This window comes from Colossoma macropomum, unplaced genomic scaffold, assembly GCF_904425465.1.
Source record: "Colossoma macropomum unplaced genomic scaffold, Colossoma_macropomum, whole genome shotgun sequence".
Taxonomy (NCBI): Eukaryota; Metazoa; Chordata; class Actinopteri; order Characiformes; family Serrasalmidae; genus Colossoma; species Colossoma macropomum.
The window spans coordinates 356,943-373,473 of NW_023495530.1; the positions used below are offsets into that span (position 1 = coordinate 356,943).

At 41.9% G+C, this 16,531-nt stretch overlaps 1 protein-coding gene across 3 annotated transcripts in view; it reads right to left on the reverse strand.

Moving 5' to 3' along the window:
• nrp2a (neuropilin 2a) overlaps positions 1 to 16,283 on the reverse strand; it is a 99,720-nt gene extending 83,437 nt beyond the window's left edge. For all 3 annotated transcript variants that reach the window (XM_036562837.1, XM_036562835.1, XM_036562838.1), the window contains exons 1-2: positions 15,644 to 16,283; positions 7,444 to 7,621 (exon numbers count right to left, since the gene is read on the reverse strand). In XM_036562837.1, coding sequence (XP_036418730.1) covers positions 7,444 to 7,621; positions 15,644 to 15,716 — 251 coding nt within the window. In that variant the 5' untranslated portion in view covers positions 15,717 to 16,283. The remainder of the gene's footprint in view (positions 1 to 7,443; positions 7,622 to 15,643) is intronic.
• Between the last annotated feature and the right edge of the window lie 248 nt (positions 16,284 to 16,531).

The following is a 16,531-nucleotide window of genomic DNA, read 5'->3' on the forward strand; positions in this document are numbered from 1 at the left end:
AAAAAGACAATGACAGAGAGAGGTAGAGAGAGAGGTAGAGGAATAAAAGACAGAAAATAAATAAAAAGAGGAGAAGGGAGAGAGAGAGTAGAGTGGGGAGATTAGATTTCTAAACATTAGAATTGAGAAAAAAGAGAAAAAGAGACAGAGAAGAGAAAGAGAGGTACAGAGACAGAGAGAACAAGTAGAATGGAGAGAGTGAAAGAACACTGTAATGGAGAGAGAGACAGAGAGACAGAGAGAGAGAGGGAGAGACAACTAGAATGGAGAGAAAAAGAGAGAGAGCATTAGAATGGAGAGAGAACATTAGAATATATATATATATATATATATATATATATATATAAGAGAGAGAATGTTAGAATGGAGAAAGAACATTAGAATAGAGAGAGAGAGAGAGTGAGAGAGTGACAAAGAGCATTAGAATGGGGATAGAACATTAGAAAGGAGAGAGAGAGAGAGAGAGAGAGAGAGAGAGAGAACATTAGAATGGAGAGAGAGCGAGAGAGAGAGAGAACATTAGAATAGAGAGAGGGAGAACATTAGAATAGAGAGAGAGAGAGAATTAGAATGGAGAGAGAACATTAGAACAGTGAAGGAGAGAGAGCAAACACTAGAATGGAGGGAGAAAGAATATTAGAACAGCGAGAGAGAGAGAGAGAGACAGAGCACTAGAATGGAGAGAGAACATTAGAACAGAGAGAGAGAGGGAGAGAGAGAACATTAGAATGGAGGGAGAGAGCAAGAGAACCTTAAAATGGAGAGAGACAGAGAAAGAGAACATTAGAACAGAGAGAGAGCGAGAGAGAGAGAGAATGAGAGAGAGAGAGAAATCAAGTAGAATGGAGTAAAACAGTGTGTGAGAGAGATAGAGAACAGGAGAATGGAGAGAAATAAATAAAAAGAGTGTGGTGTAGAGAGAGAAAGAGAAAACTGCACAATGGATAGAGAGAGAGAGAGAGAGAGAGAGAGAGAGGGAGAGAGAGAGAGAAAGCAGTGCTCGTAGCTGAAGCCCCCCTCAGTTTCCCTCTGGCGGAGGAGAATAAGAAAGCAGGAGATCACATTAAAGATATAGCCTGATATTTCATCTACCTTTTTTTATTGCATTTATTTCACATCAATCTGCTTACAGCCCCTGAGGTAAAAGCCATTTGGCAGGCGGCCGGAATCTTCCGGGATGAAACCGCCGATTGAAGTGGCCCCTCGCACTCGCCGGCAAAAGGGCTGCAGAGGCTTCTGAAAAGTGATTGCTACCAAAAGCTCAGGCACCTTCAGTGTGCGGGCTTAGCTGGATGGATGCGCTGGGTATAAATTAGGTTACAGTGCTTGAAGGATCGGGCTGGTTTGACCTTGAGTTGGGCCAGAGTGGACTGAGCTTCGGAAGAGCCAGTACTGCGGGCCTTTGGCGTCTTAGAGCCTTGGAACGGTGCCGCGGTACAGAGCGGATGTAAATGGGATTGCGTTTGCGTGCTGCTTCTTGAAGTGGCAAGCCAGACCTTTCAATCACGCCTCGTTCCAATGCGCTGACGATGACTCATTGTACAGTAGATGAAGAAAAACAGACGGGTATAGAGAGGAGAAGAGAGAGAGAGAAGTTCGCTTGTTTACTTCCACTTTTCTCCTTCTCTCTTTGCAGTAATTGATTCTGAAACTATGAAAACACTTTTACTTTACTTGATGTTTTATTCATTTTACAGAGGCACTGCACTCTCAATATCATTGCTTTCTGATGTAAATGTCCTCAATTTAATTTTCATCTACGGTCATTGATGCCTCTGATCTGACACTAGGTATCAGTATCGGGCATAAAATCCTGGATCAGATATGGAAAAGGAAAAAAGAGTGAAGCTGTTTCAACTTCCAGGAACCAAACATCGCAATTCGTATCGGAAGTCTTGACATAATATGATGTTATATTTTTGCCACAAAGCCCACCTCTAGTTGGTGGTGTCTTCTGAGTAGAAACAAAAATAGTTCATTTTAATGCTTAGTAGTTTTTAATAAAGATGCGACTGATCCGATTTTATATCAGTATTGGGACCAATATTGACATCATTCACTCATTGGATATCAGACAGACAGGGCCGATCCACTTACCAATCCATATTCCAGTCCGCCGTTTGTGAAGGACCATAAACCCACCGTACTGTAACATAACATGAAACGTCACCAATCCAGATTCCATTCCTGAGTGTACATTAGCTGTTGGTTTGACTAAAATGTTGTTTATTTGGCGATATTTTAGTTTGGTGGAAGTATGGCTGCGTTTTACAGCACAACCAGTTTAATCAAGCACCTGCAGAGGTTTCACACGAAAGAGTAGAAGGAACTCATGCTAGCTAACAGACAGGAAGACACCTCCTGTCACAAAGGGGGTCACACACCATCAGGTCAGTTGCAGCATTACAGATGTGCTTAGTGATTCGACGATTAAACACTTTAAACACAATTCCAACAATAATGATGATAATATAAAAAAGAGCTCTTGTATCGGAATCTGTATCAGTATCCGCGGTTGTGTATGGGAATTGGATCGGAAATGAAAAATGTGGATCGTGGATAGTTTTGAAGAAGAAATGTACTGGTATGGCCTGACGGGGCATATTTGGAGGAATATGAAAGACATTTGTTTGGTGGAGAGGTTTTCTTTTTTAGAGAGAACAAGGTAGATAAAGTCTACACTAAAAGTAGACTACTGAGACCTGCTGCTTTGGCACTGGATGGGCGAGTGATACCGATTTAAAGAAGATTCCGTAAACGAGAGAGAACATGTGACGTTACCTATGAAGAAAATAAAAAAAGTGGATGGATGGATGGATGGATGGATGGATGGATGGATGGATGGATGGATGGATGGACAGATGAATGGACTGATGGATGGGTGGATGGATGGACGGATGGACGGATGGATGGATGGATGGATGGATAAATGGATGATCCAGTCATTCAGAGGCCTGAAGACCCAAACAGAAGACAGGATATTCTGGAGAAACACTAACCATATGGTTGCCAGGAGTCAGCAATGACTTGATGACGCTGCTAATGTTTTCCTTACTATGACAACGTCCGTGTGAACACGGCCCTGTATGAAACCAACCAACAGTAAATCACACAGTGGATGCTGAGTGGGATGTGTTGGCTTGGTGAAAAGGTCACAGCAGATATTTTCTCCTGATTGCTAAGCTTGGCCGAAATGTGTTAGTCATTCCTACAGTAGCAGCAGTAGCGTGAGGAACTCAGAGGGTTGCTGCAGTTGTCAGATACGATCAGCAATTCCACAAAAATATACTGATAATAAATATAGTATGGAATACTAGTTTATCCCAGCCTGACATTTTCTGTCACTCAACTCAAGCACTCAATAACAAAGCAAAGTACTATCATCTATCTCTGTTAGAGCCTAAGAGCGAGTTCAGATCAGATTCGGGTACCAGTAGGGCCGGACTGGACCAGGTCTCAAAGTCACTGGTAAGCGAGAAAAAGAGAGAGGGAGGCCGTGTGTAGTGTATTGGCTTACACGTACTGTGTGTGGTCCGCTTGCATGCAACAGCAACCATAACACTAACAGCTCAATTTCAGACGCAGCACAAATGAGTCAGCCACTTACTGCAGCAAACATCAACACTGTCCAACCTCTGACATTTCCAATCAATCCAAGTTCATTCATATGCTATTCTAAAAGACTAAAAGAGATCATGGGGATACAGGTTTTTATTCAGCAAGCTTGTATGAGCATAATATCACTTAAATATTAGATCACATTTATGGCTAGCGCTTTCAGGGACAGAGGAACGTTATAACATATGCATAAGCATTGGATAACATGTTTATAAAGCCATATTTGAACACTTGATTAGTGGCTTGTGCCACTAACTGCAACATGACATAAGACATTTTTGAAATTGTATTGACATAAAAGATCTTAAACTGAAGTAATAAGCTTTTGTTCCATTTATAACATTCTTATAACACTCTTCTAAAGCATTATTGCTAGGCCATAGAACTTAAAAGGCACAATTACGATTTCTATTAGGGAGACCTGAGTCACTGTATATGTTAACAACTAACTGTTGTTCATGTATGTTTATGTACCTATAATAACTCAAAAGTACTTTTCCTTTAGACACTCTCATTTTGCTTTAGATACTTGAATACTGTAATTTTTGATACTTTGTACTTTTGTTTTCCTTTAGATACTTAAGTACTCTGATTTTTGGTACTTTGTACTTTTTGTACTTTTGTTTTCCTTTAGATATTTAAGTAATTTTTTGATACTTTATACCTTTTGTACTCAAGTAGAAATATAGATATGAGACTTCTTCTTTTACTGGAATACTGCTTTACCAACAGTATTTCTGTCAAGCTGTTTTATAAATATTCAAGTACTGCTTTATAAGTATGTTATTCAATGCTATGCATTTTTCTGAGTTATTGTTATTGAGTCCATATGCAGGTAGCCTTCAAACAGCATTAGTAAATTGTGTGCAACTGAAAGTATATACACATTACACTCTATGTACTCATATTTTCCATTCCCACTGCAATACAATATGTAAATGTCATTACATAATAATGACATAACTATTACATAGTAATGAATTACATTTAAACCTATTTAAATTCTGACAGGTTTCAATCTGCACTTGTGACTTTGTTCCAATGTCAAATGATATGCCAAACAATAAGGGAAGTTTTTCTTTCCACAAGACTGTGGACCAACTTTTCATCAAATTAAAATCATAAAGCAATACTTTCTGTTGTACCTACAAACACAAGTGCTGTGTCTATAGAAAATTCACTAAATATCCCAGTGTGACTCCCCACAATATCAAAACCTCACACTCATCCACCATACCTTCAACACTCCTTTACCACATATCAGCACAAGACCTCAGACACACCTCAAATCCAACCCTGACCTAGAAACCTCTGCATCTGACCAATCCCAGTGCGTGAGGTTTTGGTTAACCCAGCGCCAGAGCAGGCTGCTTTCTGGCTCCTGTTGGGAATGTCCTTCACGGAGTAAGCTCTCTTTAACTCCAAACACCCGCTCTCATGAGGGAAAAAGGGAGGGGGTCTCAAATCTCAACAACAAACAGCGCTGGAATGGAGCTGTCCAAGCAGATGAAGCCAACCATGCACACTCCACATCTGCACCACTCTACCGCAAGCAAAACAAAAGGGAAGAGGGTACAACAGATGAAAGGACGGGCACCCAGCCTTCATTTTTGGTCATCTTGTTTTGTTTCTCTCCCTGTCCTCTACTCTGACCATCTTTGGCCTGGAGATAAAACCCTCCACCAGAAACACTGGGAAAAGTCTGGAAGCATTAATGCAGCCAAAGTCCCATTTGTTCCATTCTATAAATAAATGAACATGGGGGGGTTTTGAGTGTGTCATGTTCAAAAGGCAGGGAAGCATCTTTAATGTCCGATTTTTCGCCTTTTTATAGCAAGAATGTTAGTAGTTAGAGGCTAATGTCCCCCCACTCTGACCCCAGTGATGGTTCTGAGGGGGGGTCAGGGGGCTTAGAATATGTAAAGTGTTTTTAAAAAGCACTAAAACACAATAAAATAGCAGAGAAAGAGGGAAACAAGGGTGCAGTCTCAGCTGCCAGCTGGGTCATCTTTATGGAAATGCATTTAAAAGCATGTACTGTTATCTGTCATTCTAGGAAACCTATAAATTATCAATAAAATCACTGAATTCTGAAAGATTTTGAACCCACTTTCCAGCCTGTATCCTTATAAATGAACAACTAATTTATAATACTGTCTACTGTCCCATGTTCTGCCTAATAAATAACTGTAAAAAAAACAATCATTCGCTTATTATATTTACAATATTGGCCTTCACAATACTGATATTGCAGTAGATTTGTATGCAAATCAGCATCTAAATATGCAAATGAGACTTTGTGTTAAGTTCATCTTGATCAATCAGGGGCGATCCTGAAGTTTGTTTAGGTGTTTGCTTCAAGCCATTAAGGACACTGATACACAACACCTACAAAAGCTTTCAAGACTGATATAAAGATACATAGACATTTCTAAAGGTTTATTCCAACAAGTGTTAATTGTCATAACAAAACTGACAAAAGCCACATTGACACTTGTTGCAGTAAGCGTTTATGAACGTCTATGCAGGTTCATGTCAATGGTCAGGAAAGGCTTATGTAACTATCATGTAGCCTCACTAATCATAAGTAAAGTACTGCAGGAAAATCGCAATGTATAACTGCAATATTGTTTGCCTGTATCACACAGCCCTGAACTGTAATACCCACATCTAGAATACGGAACCCCCTAGCACAGAATCTTACTCATTTTAAACGTAATAATTTGCTTCGGCTAGATTAGTCACCTGCTTAGCCTCGTGAGCGGAGAACTTTGGGAAGAATCTAATTAATTTTGTACAGCTTGAGGGGGAGAAATGGGACTCCAAGCCTCCAAGACAACCTTCTCTCCTGCTGACAGCTGCACCGCATCCTTCCGTAAGCCCTTTAGCTTTGCTCCAAACCCTATTATATGTCTCGTAACCCTCCTCCATCTCAGCTTCCTTCCAGCCCTGCCGTTACCTAGCTCCCTCCTTCCCCCCCTTTCCTCTCTGACTTTATCATCCCCTCCTCCTCAACTCCTGCTTCTTCCATCTGCTCACCAAGCTTCTTCTGCATCTATCGTCTATGATGCCTATACTACCATTCTGGTGTTAATGTATAGACATTTATAAATCTCTTTTCCTCTGATGCCTGCTTTACAGAATTAACATTAAAACCATACACTCTAACGGAAGAAGGAGCCAAAAGAGTTCTTTGAAGTGATGCCATCGAGGAACCACCTTCGATTCCCTAAAGAACCTTGGAATGTATGGCTCAGTCCACTGGCTTGTATTATAAGTGTGTTTTGAGACAACAGCTGTTTGTCCATGGTAATCGACCGTATACTGCAGATGTGGAAGATTGAGATTAGACTAGGAAATGCTTAAAGTAATCACCTACTTAGCCTATGAAAAGTTCCTTCCAAAGAACTATTTTGGTATATTTACTCACTACAGCCTGAGCGATATATCACTTGGCCAACAAAACCTGCCAATATCAAGGTAGATATACTGGTATTAGCTGAAAGCTAAACACACCACTGGGTGCTTAGTCGGAAGCCAACCGTCTCATCAATGAGAAAATAATGTTATGTTTAGCTGTTTCCACAATACAGTAAAATTCTGCTCAATTTTTGAAAATATAAAATCATTTTGGCCAATATCATTGGTTATCAGAATTTATAGCACCTTAAAGTATTGGTATCAGTGACAAAGGTTTCATATTGGTCAGACTCTAAAACTTACATATCTAAATTCTGTCACTGTATGGACCCATTTTTACTTTGCCTTTCACCATCCTGACCTTCATTTGTCCCACAGTTCCATTCTCCAGCTGTGGCTGCCTACCTGCAGTTGAGCCTCTCCAGCTCGAAGTGGGGGTTGAAGTTCAGCACGATGCGCTGGGTGGGCTCTGGGGCTGTAATAACCCACTCACAGTTCTGGTGCGGCGGGTACTCCAAAGGGTAACCAGGTGATGTGATATAACCCGCATCACTGGCGTCCAGGTGGCCACCACATTTTTCACCTGAGAGAGAGGGGGTGGGAACGAGAGAGATGATGTCATTTTCATGCCCTTCACATGTATTCACTTTTCTGGACAAACAAAGAACATATACTGTACCCCTGGGATGGCAATGAATACCAAACAGTTACCTTCGCAAATGTACCATAAAGAAAGCTAACAAAGATGATTAGGCACCACCAAACAGATAGTTAGCTATTGTTTAGCTTAGATAATATAATTATAGCCCTATAATTGAAACAGCTAACAAAACCCTACAATTTAATCACAACACCTACAAAAACAGCCCAAAAGCCCATAAGTATCATTCTAAGCATTCCTTCCAACGTAATTGTTAGAGTCTGCAAACATTTAGTCGTTCTCTGATCATATCGCTCCCTCTCTCAGGAACAATAGCCTGCCAATAGCAAGCCTGCGAAGCTAAGACAGGAAGTGACAGGCAGACTCCCTGTCTGGGGGTTCAAGGGTCACCCCCAAAGCTGTAATGAGATCCAGCATAACAAAGCCTCTTTTCTAGGACCCCACCTTGAACAAACACTAGCGATTTCTTCTCCCTCTCCTCGTTATCTCCCACAAACACGCCTAGCGCTCCCTAACATTAATGCTAGCACAAATAATAACCCTTGAGCTCACAGCCCCCACACATAGCGGGTATCATTCTGGTGATTATTATTCTAAATGGAGCTCGGATTAGGAGCCAGACACTTTTACAAAGGCATTTCTCCATGACAACCATGTGTAGACATTTTTTTACCTCTTTTTTGTGCTAGACTGACTGCTAGCATACCCATTTAGGGCATATTAGCTGCACACGTCGTCTCTTGAGAGAACTCCGTGATGATTTTACATGTAATCACTGCTATTCATTTCAGCAGATGAGAAGGATTTTTTCAGCAGATGGGTTTTTTTTTATCTGTACGTTAAGATAAAGGGTTTGGGATAGCAAAAATTACCGGGAGAAGAAAAGGAAGCAAAGATGCACACATACACAAACACATCACGGTGCACACCTCGGCAGGGGGTCGCGGGGATGCCGGGCTCAGACTATGGGGGAGATTTGATTGACGGTTCTGGGTCTGAAGCAGGTTTCTGCAAATATGTAGGTGCACACCGCTGTCAAGCTAGCGCTGCAAAATGCCTCCTTTCAACAGAGCCAAACAAACCTCACAAACATCTCACTGCTGTTAGAGCAGTTTTGGGGATCAGCTCAGGATGGTGCTATTTGGCGCTGGGGAGCAAATCCGAGATCAATGCCTCTGCAGATCTCTCTCAATTTCACCCTCACGTTCTGTTCCCGAGAATCTCTATTTTCCAACATAACGGAAAATGAGGGGAACTCGAACAAAATTAAAAGGAAAAGGGAAGAATCTTTCGCTTGCAAAGGCATCCTCACAGACGCAGACTTAGAGCTTGTCATGACAACAAAGCCTCCGCCACTGGAAATGCGCCTCCTTTGCTAGCACGCATATCTTCGCAATGAAAGAACACTGGGGTGAAATGTTACAAAAATGGAAATAAAGAAATTTCCCTTTAAAAGGAGCTCTCTCGAGCACCCTGGAACCAAATCAGAGGGTACGTTCAGCAAGTAGGCCTACCGAGTGAGCAAAAAGGTGCGAGACAAGAAGTGCACTATTGCCTGGAGCAATGCTTCTCAAAGGTGCTGATGTGACAGTCACCACGGGCAAAAGCAGGATCAGGGTGTTAGGGACTGATGGTCTTTCAAGTGTTGACATTTCCACGGCTATTATGTCTTTTAAGGAAGGCGCTCTTAGGACTAGGTGGCATTTAATGTAACGACCGCATCCCACCAAAGGCTTTCAGCTGGTGAACGAAAGCCTCTTAACACACACACAAACCTCCCTTCAACACATGTCTACACACTTTCCTTTGCTGTGTCCATCTCTATCCACTGCTACTTGCCTTTCATCCCCAGGAACTAAAACTGTATTAAGGCAATACAAAAGGATAGACGTATCTCTCCATCTTTCCATTCAGTGCTACTGCTGAGGCACTGTCTGCCTCCTTCTGTCTGTTGTCTGCTTCCTGGGCAATGGGAATATCAGAGGAAAAGCCTGAGGATGAAGCCACGAGGGGGAATTTTGCAAGCTGGACACTTTTTTGACTGAGCTACCCTTTCTTGTTCAGAGACAGCGGGGGGGTTGGGGGGGGAGGTCAAGGCAGCCGGAGAACAGCTTTAAGATTCGGACCATTTGCCAGGATGGAGAGAGAATGCAAATGAATGCGGTGTGCTTGTTTTTGTACATTTTCAGGGTAAAAATGTCCTGCCTTTGTCAGAAAAACAGAGGGAACCTGTCTTGTCTGAGTCAAAAAAATTGTTCTGAAAGGCAGAGCTTCAATGTTTCATTTGTGTTTGTGTGCTTTCATACATTTTTAGAACAATAATATCCTAGTTTTGCAGCAAAAACATGGAAAGACATAAGGAAGCAGAGAAAAACGATAGTAAGGTACCAAAAAGGACCAGAGCCTTGTTGTTTTATGAAAGCTCAATGTTTCATTTTTTAAAACTGACCAAGCAAAAGGACTTGTTTCTGATTACTGAGATTAAGGTTCTATCTATCTAGATCTATCTTTCTAGTGTCAGTGGGGCAGTACCCCTCTTGTCACTGGGATGGTTCCCTCCTGGGTACATCTAGGTACCTTTAGGGAACATAACTGTCCTATAATCTATAGAAATTTTATTTTCTAAGCTGTACTGACTCCACACACCCCGTCTCGTTTCCAGGCTTTTTTATTTTATTGTTCTGTTTTAAAACATTCGTTTATAAAAAGGTACAAAGACGTACTTTTCACCTGGGAAAGACTTATTTAAGGTACCCAGTTGGACCTTAAAACAAAGGCTGTACCCTTGAGGGTACATTGTTTGTACCTTGACAAACGAAAAATGTACCTGCCCAGTATAAATATATTTATAAATCTCAAATTGAAAACCCATTTGTTTGTGTTTCTGTGTGCATTGTTGCTTTTGCTAATTTCTATTAACAGAATTATTTTTGCTGAGGCAACAGCATGGTGATAAGTTGCAGCCCTGTAGAGAGGCCATGATAAATCTCCATCATCTACTCTCTCTCTCCCTCTCTTTCTTTCTCTCTCACTCACTCTCTCCCTCTCTCCCCCTACTCTTCCCTCATTCGCACCTTAATTAAAAAGTGCTATCACCCGCGGTGAGGAAATCAGCGCTGATCCATTCATCCTCGCCGAGCTGCGGAGGAGCCCTTCCTGCTCTCTTTCCCTCTCTCCCTCACTCTCTCTCCCCCTGTCTCTCTCTCTCTCTCTCTCACTCTTTCTGGCTTGCTCACTTGCTTGCTTTCATTGCAATTCAAGCACTTGGCACAGAAATGAACAGGAGGACCAGAAAGCTCCAGCTGTTGGAATATGGATGGGGTATTTGGGGCTTCAACAAATGATTAGCTCTCTTTTCCAATTTAATAGTCTAACTGCGATGCCTTCACTTCCTCTCACTTTGAGTTCTTTTTGCTTCTATGGTGCAACAAAATAAAAGAAACAAAGTGATTTCTTTGTTTATGGTGTACCAAAACAGAGGAGGCGATATCGCCCCCTATGCCTCATGTGACGTACTGCAATCTGTCAGACTGACATTATAATATGAATATTATACAGCTTTATAGAGCCCCTAGTTTATAAACCATATCAGCTTTTGGGGTGCAATGAGAAAAGAAACAAAGAGATTTCTTTCTTTTATGGTGTTTATGGTGTATCGCCCCCAATGCCTCATGTGGTGTACTGCAAGCGGTCAGAATTATACGAATATTATAGATCATTACAGAGCTCTTAATTTTTTCAGTAAAACAAGTAAAAGTAAACTGATTGTGTTGACCAATCATTGCAGTCAATTATATTTTGAGAGTGCAGTTCACCTCTCTTCATATTCCCATATTGCAATTGCCCTGCAATACCTCTTAAAACCCATTGGTGAAAACTTGATGTAGCAGGTTTCCAGATTGGCCTGCATTATTTTGGCCATTGTTGGATCATCTGAATGCTTCAATTCATTACAACACCCACAGAAACTCATCTGGACTTATGATTGGTCAGAATGCTTCCAGATGGCTCATTTGCATTTTCCACACTGCATATTCTGCGATATCAATTTCGCAAATACCAAATCCACAACAATAATGAACAAATGCAGCCCTACACCATTTCATCTTTTTCCCGAGACACATGAAAAACAATGAACCCAAGAGCTTCAGTCCAAGGAGCTGGCACAGAATCGTCTGTTTAAAGATCCGAAAACAGTGTCACAGTGCGATTTAATGGTCCTTTTCATCCCTTTCCCTACAGATACCCACATTTCATCTCTCTCTGACAGTGCCTCTGACTTACGCACCACTTTTTCATAAAGACCTTTAAATGATGCGGGGTAGGAGGGGACGTTTGCATTATTTATGGTGCTCTTATTTTTAATCCGGTCCCGATCACAGAGTTCGGGGGGGAATTCGCGGCGCCTGCCACCTCGCCAGGGATCCAGCTGGGTGTTGTTTCGTGGCCCCAAATGCAAATGCCTGACCTTGTTTTCACAGATCTTTTGGCATGGTAGCACTCGACGCTCACAAGAAGGCGCTCGGAAGAGAAGGATCAAAGAGCATATCCGACTATTTCGGTTCCCATTTTGGTGGTAGTGGGGGGCATGAAACGTGTGTGCCTCCATTGGTCTAGAGAGTGCCTTTACAAGTAATCATGTGGACTGTGTTGGAAAGACAACCAATTAAAAAAGGTTTGCACAAATGTGGACTAGGTTTTACTTCTTGCACCTTTTCTGTGCTCCTCCAAAGTTCTTGCCTTCTCCTCTCTCCACTACCTTGGCCAAAAAAAGGGCACTGTGGCTGCCATTGCCATCTGCATCTGTGGCTAATCCCACTATTACTGTAGGTCTAGCACTTTCCCCGGAGTCAGCACCACACCGTGCCTGCCAAGTCATAACCAAATGAGCTTATCACCAAAACATATCAAACAACCAAACAGAGCTGATCTGAAATCTGAGTAACAGGGATGTTGACTGTTCAACAGTGTTTGCACAGACCAACTGAAGCTGTAAACTATGTTTAAAATCCCTGTAGGGAATAAAAGATCAAGGGTCTACAGAGTTGCCAGCTTGGCCACAGTTCTAATGAACATAAGGACTAAAACTGTTGACCGTTAGGGTAAGAGACAGGTGGACGGCAAGACAGATGAGCAGAGGAGACCGGACAACTATGAGGTTAAATTAGAAAAGACTCCAGACACTCCGTCTGGTGCTGTTAACAAGCCATGACAGCTTGATAAGGCGTTTAGGTCATTTTTGTCACATCGGTCATGACCAAAAATGACACTACGGCCTGAAGGCTGGAGTCGCGAGTAAGCACATTTCAGCTGACTGAAGATGTCTGGCGAGTAGTCCGAGGAACGGAAATATCTAATAGTCCACTATAAGCTAGCAAGCAGTCTACTACTCACCCTCTTTCTCTTTCTTTGAACAGATTTAAGACCTAACAGGCCTCAAAAGTCAAACTTTTCCAAGCTTGGACAATAATAATGTCTGAGAAGTTCATTATCAGCTCTAGAAGCTTTCATTCAAGCTAATCAACTGCCTCGCTATATTGGCTGAAGCTCACACTGTCAACATGAGTCACCATTTCAGACACAAAACACACAAAGATATCAGCTCTAAAAGTCCATTTGAGTGTCTGGAATGAGCCGTTTTTCAACTATTCCATATAAAAGAAGAAAAGACAGCTTGATATGAGAGCTTCAGGTGTTAATGTGCACAGTAAGAAGTATTTTTTTTTTTACCTCAGACGCCTGCTGCTAATACATAACCACTTCTAAGAGTATAAATTACACCTACCCTCTTAAAAAAGATGGTTCTTCAAGTTCTTTCGTAAGGATAATTGTTCTATTTAGAGCTATGATGCTTAAATAGTTCTTTGCATGGTGAAATGTTTCTTCAGAACGATAGAGAATGTGTTATTTATGGTTCTATATACAGCCTTTTTAAAATGCTTCTATACAGCACCAAAAAAGGTGCCTTCAAAATGGTTTCATTTCTATAGAACTCATGGATATAAATAGAACCACTGCATTTACTAAAGAACCCTTGAAGAACCACCTTTTTTAAGAGTGTATCTACAAGTCTTTATTTCAGTTTCTGAAGCTCTTTTGCACTATAAAATTAACACTCAACATTTCAGAGTTTCATTACTACATTGCCTGAGGTGATTAATAACAATGTCGTTAATCATGTTATTATGCTAATACTGTTTATTGCCTTTTGAGCAGCTGTTGCCTGCTTTATGGTGCTGCTGAAAATTTTGTGCTGTATTTTTGTCTTGATTTATATGTAGAACCGGGTCTACAATATACTTCGCTGTGCAGTCCTGATGATACTTAATAGTGATTTACTGATGTAAACCTGGTCTGGGAATCCTGAAGCCTTTTCAAACTGCTGTTACATTGCGGTCGCCTAAGCAAAGAGTGGGAGACAAAAGTGAAGTCTCTCTCTCTCTCTCTCTCTCTCTCTCTCACTCGCTCTCTCTCTATCTCTCGCTCTTTCTTTCTCCCTCATTTTCCTATCGAAAGCCTCTTTATTAAAATCAATACTAGCGGAGGACAAGCTGCAGTTTGAGGAAGGTCAATGAATACGTTTTATTATTCAAGCATTTGCTTGAGTGCTTTCCATGAGTGATTACCGCCCTGGCTTTTAGGGCTGAGGGAGTTTTCAACATTTCATTCAACGACGACGTAGACGATGATGATATTAGTGATGAGGATCATCATCATCATTATTATTATTATTATTATTAACCTATACACTTAAAAAAGATGGTTCTTCAATGCTTCTTTAGCAAAGGCAATGGTTCTGTTTAGAACCTTAAGTTTATATATAATACATAACCACTTCTAAGAGTAAATTACACCTACACCTTCTTCAAGCGTTCCTTAGTAAAGATAATGGTTCTATTTAGAACTATGAATCATTTCACACTGAAATGGTTCTTTGCATGGTGAAATTGTTCTTCAGATTGATGGAGAATGTGTTGTATATGGTTCTGTACAGTACCTTTTGAAAATGGTTGTGTCTAGCCCCAAAAAAGTTTTGCTATTGCGAGGATGTCAAGCATATAGCAGTAGCAGAACCATTTTTGGTGCTATACAGAATCTGAAGAACCATTTCACCATGCAAAGAACCATTAGAGCATATAATATTTCTATATAGAACTCGAACCATTGCCTTTACTACAGAATCCTTCTTTTTTAAGCGAGTAAATTAAATCTCAGGTATTTTGATGGCTGCCATTACAAATAGGTATCAATGACTGACGCTACGTTTTCAGTGTAGCCTCTTTAACAAGGGATCTACCACCTTCATGAAAATGAAGATGGATTTTGATGGACACACATTTGAATGGACTTCAACAGGCTGTTTGAGAAAAATGACCAAAAATCTACTTCTGAAAGTCTTCAAACCTGTGTACACTTTATCACTAAACACAAAATAGGAACGCTGAGGATGTTTCTCCAGTATTTTCACCTCAGCTTCACTCCTGAGAAGAAACACAACCAAAACTTTTATTTTCCCACTGCCTCGTGTTGAACGAGAACCTCTATCTGAGGCATTTCTCTCAGAAACATTTTGATTTAGCCAATGAACGAATGTTGTACATGGTTTTAGACCGTTACTCGCTTCAGAGATGAACTTCACGTTGCGCGAGGAGACGCGCTCGCTGGACTACGAAGATTTTGAAGCTTCTCAGGTACAAAACCTTAACAAAAAGATCGTTTTCTGGTAAAAAGTCTCAAAAGATACCGATATTTGGACAAACGGGTCCACGCGCTGTATAAAACGTCAATGTTCGACGCCTCGACGCGACAGCTTGTAGTAATTTTACCTCAGCCAAACATTCCCAACACGCTGAGGTAAATTTTCCAGAGGATGAACGGCTGACAGGAAAGCTGGAGTTTAGAAAGACTGAACTTAAAAGAGAGAGTGAAGAAACCCAGTCTTACCTTCTTGTCCGCTCGCTTTCAGGACGAAACATAAGACGAGAGCGATTTGGTGGAGTGACAGTAACACATCCATGTTTCCACGCCGTCGCCTCAGCGGTGGCTGGTGAGCTGAAACCGGCGTCTTTCTCCAGTGAGGAGAAGGAGAGATGGGGGTTTGTTATCGCACCTTGGCTCTGTCGAGCCTGGCGAAGTGTTCGTGAAGTCAGAAGTTGAGTGTGTCGGTGACCGAAGCCCGTTTATAACGCGCTCAGGCGGCGCCACATGGTTGTTGTCACTCGCGTAGAAACTGAACTAAAGCGTCCTCGGCGTGACCAGCGCTGGTGGCATATCCGTCAACGGTGAAGTGGCAGTCTGAAGTAGTAGGGCTTGAAATCCCCTCAGCTCCGGCTCCTCAACGCAGTTAGGGGGTCCCGAGGTGGTCTCCACACATGCATACACACCCTCTCTGGAGGCTCCTCGTGGAGGTCCAGTGAGTTAAAACACTCCGACTCGTCCTGTTTCCACCAGCATCGCTCTGTTCGTGTGTGTGTGTAAGTGAGTGTGTGTGTGTGTATGTGTGTGTCGCCCGCGTGCGTACGCCGTATCGTCCTCGAGCTGCTGCTTGGGGAGTGCGTGCGCGTGTGTGTGTGCGCGCGAGCGAGTGAGAGAGTTTCGGAGGTGCACGGCTATCGCGTTACACTGAAGCTCTCTCGGCCCGCCTCCTGCTCCTCACGCGCTGATTAGAGAGAGAGAGACAGAGAGAGAGAGAGAGAGAGAGAGAGAGCGCTCATGCACACACTCTCTCTCATGAACTTGGGCACGCGCGTGCGGACCTCGCGCACACACACACATATACACACACACACACACAAACAAAAGTGGGAACACACTTGCACACATAAAACGAGC